Here is a 6,484-nt window from a genome sequence, read left to right as displayed (position 1 = left end):
AAGACATTACAGTTAAAGTACAAATTAACTCCGTTGATGAGTTCAGGTTCATGTGAGTTATTTAGAGAGCTCTTTGTGGCCTTTTGTGTGCTAAGCATCTCTGCGGTTGTCTCTGTCTTGTGATTGACCTCGGTGTCCCTCTTCCCTCCGCAGCTGACCCTGGAAACTACCCGGTCATGGACTACCGCTCTGGTCCGGGCCCATGCCCCAGCACCAGCACCAACGATATAACGCGGTGCCTGATGATATCAACAAGGGCCGCTCTTACCCAGGAGCAGGTGTTTGCTCTGTTTGACATCATTCCTGGTATGGAGTACTGTGAGCTGCAGCGAGACGCTTATGGGATGAGCAAAGGTTGGTGATGAAACACAAAGTACGGGTTTTACTTATCTGGATAATTTTATTTTGATCATGTCAAAAACAATAAGTCAGCGACTGTTATAAGTTTTAAATCTTTAAATAGTTTTCTTAGTCTGACCAAAAGAGAAAAGCCAAAAGAACTTTTTGGTGCATTTTACACCCTTTTGATTCTTCATTTTTTTATCATATTGGCTGTGTTCATGCCAATGGCATAACTTTAGGCAAGACTGTGTATTTTTGCTGAATTTTGGAATTTCTAGCTCACAATAAGTCTAAAACACACTGTGACAACTAAATTGTCACATTCAGACTGTTAAGTCCAAAAAATGCGCCATTGAAACCCATTCAAACTGACATTTTTGATCCCACAGCCATCAAAGCATTCATTTAAAAACATAGTGGCACCATGACAAAAACCTCATTTGAATGCTTAAAATTCAGAAAATTAATGAATATTTGATAATTATGGTTAGGACTGATGGTTAAAAAGAAAGTAGAAAATAAAATTCAGGTACAATATTTTTTAAAGCTTAAATTTTGAGAAGTGCATGTGTGCGCAGAGTGATGCGTGTGTAATATAACAGCAGGCTCCAAGGGTTAAGTTTGTTACGACATGGATAAAAGAAGCAAATCCACATATTTGAGAAACTTGAATGGACCCCATAGGTGGCTCAGATATTGATTTGTTGATTGCCATTTATTATTTTACTGTTGGTCGACTACAATCAACTCAGTGAGCCAAAAACGGCCATCAAATACATTTCAAAAAAGTATTCTTGATTTTAATAGAAGCTTAAGTTAAAATAAAATTCTGTGTGTTTGCGTGTTCAGACAGCTCATTTTGATGACTCTTGTCTCTTTTCCTTTTGGCCTCAGGTCATGCTTTGATTCGCTACAGTAATCTGGGCTCAGCGGTCTACGCCAAGGACAAGCTGAATGGCTTTGAATATCCACCTGGAAACAGACTGGTAGTAAATTTTGTGGATGACGGAGAGGACCGCAGCAGGTACACACACACACACACACACACACACACACACACACACACACATGCTACACTACTTCTTTCATACACAACACAACAGAAGAGTCTGAAGTTAATCAAGGCGTAAAGCAGGAATGGCCTTTAAAGTTAATGTGTTAAATTAAAAATTGGGACCAAAATGCCACTAATGATAAATGGTAACCTTCTCTTCATGTCTTCTTAGTCAAATTTTATTAGTTGTCAAATATTTATGGGTTAATGTTACTTTTTTCGCCCCTGTGGGCCACAGTGACCGGACATTTGTCTTCCAGGAGCAAGTTGTCTTTCTATAGAAAACAGTATTCAGTCTGAGGAAGTAAAAGTTATCCCAACAACAGGAAAGCCCAGCAATGACTGTTGTGTTTAAAACAAAAATGAAAACGTGTCGGCTGGCTTAGATGGAGTCAGATTTCACTATCTGTACACTTTTGTACCATCTTCGTGGCACAAATTGAATTGTTATTTGAGAGTGTGCAATACAAATTTTAAGTAAAAAATACTGAAAGATTTAACATGACCATGAAACATTCTGTCCGTCAGCATTTTTGTCTGTATGCTGTCTCATGTTGAAACTACTTTCACAGCAACAATTTCACGTGTATAAATTACTGAAGATGAGCTTAAAATATCCTGTGTTTGTTTTGTTTGTAGTCCTGTAGGTCGCATGGCCATGCAGTTTGTTGCAACCCAGATGATGTCTGCAGCGTGGAACAGTCCCCAAAGCAACCAGTCAATGAAACCTCCCGTGAGTACATTAAATCAGTGCCTGATTTACAAGGTTGTATCAGATCACTTTTATTTATCCTGATTTGTATTTACTTATAAGACTTAAACTGAACAAAAGTCATGCATTTGATGCGGCCTTCACATTCTCCTTAGAAATATTGTAATTATGAGTTCCAAGCACATAAACAGTCCTTTCAAAGTTATAATTATGAGTGGGAAATTTCTATGATATCTAAGTTGCCAAGTTGTGAGGTTTCAGGGCGGCAGAAATGGCAGAAAGCATGGAAGCAGTGTCAACAATTGATGGAAGAAAATTATATGTATTTTGTTCCTAGCAGCTATCATTTACTCTTAGAAGTTGCACATTTTAGTATCTGCAAGCAAGCAAGCAAACTTTGAACTGTAAAGCATGCCAGGGGAGCATACTAGCATTGAAAACAATGATATTTTATAAAAAATTGCAGAGTTTTTGTTCAGTCACATATTAAATATAAATTTTTTATTACATGTTAAGTGTCAAATGGTATTGATGTTAACTGCTGTCCATGTAGAGTGACCTAGATTAAATATAAACATAGACTATATGATATATAAAAGATATAGGAAAAAATAATATGTAAAAACATGTAGATAAACTGGAAAAACCTATTGGCTCTTATTAAAATGCAATCCATCTTCTTTGTAGCTTCCATGCTGTTGCCACTTTCCGACCTCAAATCACATGAACACAACAAAGTCAGAAAAACGAACTCCCAACTCTGAATCTACGACCGTCCTACGTCACATGAACGCAGCATTAGACATAAACTGAACCAGTGCTGTTGGGATTTTAAAAAAACTGCATGTGCAAAGTTAATACTTTACCTGTAAAAAGAGTTATTTAAACCTAAACTGAATCACTGACTCTGAGTGTTTGTTTGTATCTTTCAGAGCTTGCCTCCCCTCCCCCCGATGGCCCGGATTCAGACCGATGTCAGCCTGCCCTCTCTGAAGAAGCTCGCTCCGCCTGACAGCAAAGTGAAGGAGCGCTTGTTTGTAGTCTTCAGCCCCTCCCCGCTGCCCCCGGAAGTGCTGGAGGACGTTTTCGGGTAAATGTCTCATTTGCTGACTCATTATTTTTTACTTATTGCAACAATACAATGTGCAACAATGCACATTTTGTGAAAATAATGGCCCATAAGCCGGAAGGTGAAAGGTTCAATTGCTCACTACTCCAAGCTTAGTCACAGTAAATGACTGGATGAGAGCATTAAGCTAAATGCTCATAAATTACAGTGTAATGTTTCTGCAGACTATTAGATTTAACAAATGTCTCTGTCTCCCTCTGTCTGTCTTCCTGCAGCCGCTTTGGTTCACTAATTGAGGTCCATTTGGTTCCTGGGAGGAAGGTTGGATACATGAAGTATGCCGACAAACAGGTGAGACTCTGAACTGCTGCAGGAAAAAACTCTTTAGGAAGTGAAGTTGAAAAGACAGTCTGGTGAATGGAAATAAAGGCACATGTTCACTCGTGTGTCTTTGTCTCTCAGTGTGCTGATGAGGCCCTGGCAGCGCTCCACGGTCAGGTCGTCAATGGAGTAAAGATGAAGGTGATGTTGGCCGATCCTCCCAGAGAGGAATCTCATAAACGCCCTCGTACCTACTAACCACATGGCGGAAATGACCGGTAAGTGCCAAGTTTTCTGCTGCAGGGAGCACCAGTATGTATATGTTAGGTGTGAAACGGTTTTCAAGAGTCACGATTCAGTTCATGCCCCCTTCAGGAGTCATGGTTTGAGGGGGAAAAAAACCCTGAATGCATCATTTAATTTGAACAGACAATAATACAAGTGTCAGACAGACACAGCACTCTTGTTTTGGACTGAGCTAACATTTCGCCCACTGGCAGCTTTTAAACTATTTTCATTGTGAGAATAAGAAACATTTTGAACACTTCTGTTTGGTACAGTGGAAAATCAGTTCATTCAAGTAGTTTCAGATTGGCTGTATTTAAACAGTAAAAGCGCCCAAACATTTAACCTCACAGTGTGACGCCGTTGATTGTCCAGTAGCATGATGAATGTGTTTCTTTTCACATCCCCTTCAACGATGGCGCAACACCAACACACCGTCCTCGTCTTGCACACAACTCTCTCTCCGTTACTGTTGTAGCTGACTACGAATTGCAGGCAAAAGCACTAGAGCTCTGATCAGGCTCAAAAATCCGGCCCAACCCTACATGAACCTGCACATTTTCCATCCAAGCCTGACCCACAGCCGCAGATTTGGCTTGAGTCAATAAATCCTAAATTTCTACAGGAAATTATAATTTTTTTCAATAGTCTGTTGGGATGCAGGACAGGCTGTCCCCTTCCTGTGTCTGTTTTACTCTGTGATCCATGAGTGATCTGCAAGTGATGATCACCACTCTTTTGCATGTTAGACACTTTTCTCCCACCATGTGGAAGGCGGCAGGTAAAACTGCCAACCGGGTCGCCCTGCAATCAGAGATGAGGAAATACAAAGACGTCTGTTTTACTTAACCTTTCCTGCTACCGTATCAAAATAAAAGTCCTCTGGCAATTTTTTGTGAATAGAATCCCGTCACTTGTTGACACAAGGCATTTTATTGTGAAACATTTGTAGGACCGTGTCGTTGACAATGCAGGAGCTTGAACAACTTCATAAATGAGGGAAATTTGTGATTGTAAATGTGGAAATACAGAAGTCACAGCAGCAGGCAGCCCTGCAGCAGCGTCACAGCCACAATGTTGTCTGTGTGGACACCACGAGCGCAACACGCTGCAGTTGTGTGAGGTTGTTGTCACATGTGCTCTTGCAGCCAGTGTGTCCTTCTAAAAGCTGCGTGAACTGGACCGTGACCCCTGCACTGTAACAGTTCAGTACAAATGCATGCACCACTACAGCCGTAATATACAAAATAATATATACAACGTTAATGTTTAATGTGCTGTTTCAGGCTCGTTAAAAGGTTTGTACAAGCAACACACACACTGCAGAAATGTGGCATATTTACGGAGGTAAATACGAAGTCATGTTTCTAAAATGCAACGCCAGTGTGTGTGTGTTGCAGTTCTTAACAAAAGTCAAACAACCGAATTAAGTGTTTTAGAGCTTCTTCCACCTCGACTTGTCCACCTGCAGTCCTCCACACACCTGTGCACGCAGTAAACTGATTTTACTGCTTGTAAGGAAATCGTGCTCTCAGCAAGTTTCTGATGACCATGACATGTTTCTCTTCCTGTGAATAACAATGTAGCTTCTTGTTTCCCAGGCGACTGTTGTCATGACACAATGACACCTGACCTGACCGACCGACCGACATCAAGACCTCCTCCCGACCTCTGACACGACCTTTGACATCTGTCTGACCTTACTCCGGGTCCGTGACCTTGCTGTGACTCATTGATATAACAAGTCAACGGTAGCATCCTCTACTAACGGAGTCTTAATCACATGTAGAGTCTGTGAGCGGCTGCAACATGCACAATGTGTCGTTTGTGGTCATCGTCCTACTTTTATGCTTTTTTTAAGTTCAAATTATCAGCCTTGACGCTGCTGTTGCAGTAGCACACCGAAATTTATCAACAAACTGCTGAGTAAACACTTGATTTTAAGTTAAGAAGTCTCTTGAGCTACACTGTAGTTTGTAGAACAGGTGTTTGGCAACATTTCCGTTTTGTGTGCAGGTGGCTTTAAAAACCCGATATTTAAAACTGGGTCCAGGTGGTTTTCTTTTTTAAGATCTAGTACTTTTCTCCTAGATGTTCTGTCCATCTCTTGTTGAGCTCATTTCAAAGGTGTTTATCAGATCAACTGTAAACTTTTTTTCTCTCAATAAAAATAAAAACATTTGAACACTCCAGACTTTCTTCTCTTCTTCTTTATTGATGTTTGAATAATGCTGCCTTCACGTGACCCCTGGAAATATCATGTTTACGAGTTACGAGCGCTGTAATTACAGGTGGGAAATTGGGAAATTTCGATGATACCCGAGTTAACGAGTTGTGATGTTTCAGGGCAGCAGAAATGGCGGAAATCATGGAGACATTGTCAACAATTACTGGTAAAAAATTCTGTATTTTATTTTGTTCCTAGTAGCTATCATTTACTTTCAGTAGTTGCACAGTTTTGTATTTTTATCTATTAGCTGTAGCAAGCAAACTTTGAACTATAAAGCATGCCAGGTGAGCTTATAAACGAATGAAAACATCAGGCAGCACAATATTTTCCATAGGGATGCATGATAATATCTGCACGTCATCAGTATTAACAGATATTGGGTTTAAAATGATATATGGGACGTAGGGTAACTTGTATCTGCTGATATAACAAACCATTTCTTTAAGAGGACCAAGTAAGCATATAAAAAAA

General features: G+C 40.2%; 1 protein-coding gene across 1 annotated transcript; it reads left to right on the top strand.

The window, feature by feature from the left end:
* Positions 1-95: 95 nt before the first annotated feature.
* rbm45 (RNA binding motif protein 45) lies at positions 96-5,975 on the top strand (the record flags this gene model as incomplete). Its single annotated transcript, XM_042481607.1, has 7 exons — positions 96-354; positions 1,237-1,366; positions 2,036-2,129; positions 3,041-3,198; positions 3,453-3,528; positions 3,640-3,776; positions 5,385-5,975. Coding segments are annotated over 6 exons (834 nt in total), but the record flags the coding sequence as incomplete, so codon positions are not given.
* Positions 5,976-6,484: the final 509 nt, after the last annotated feature.

This window comes from Plectropomus leopardus, unplaced genomic scaffold (assembly GCF_008729295.1).
Source record: "Plectropomus leopardus isolate mb unplaced genomic scaffold, YSFRI_Pleo_2.0 unplaced_scaffold29219, whole genome shotgun sequence".
Lineage (NCBI taxonomy): Eukaryota > Metazoa > Chordata > Actinopteri > Perciformes > Serranidae > Plectropomus > Plectropomus leopardus.
This window is presented reverse-complemented; position numbering and strand designations above follow the sequence as displayed.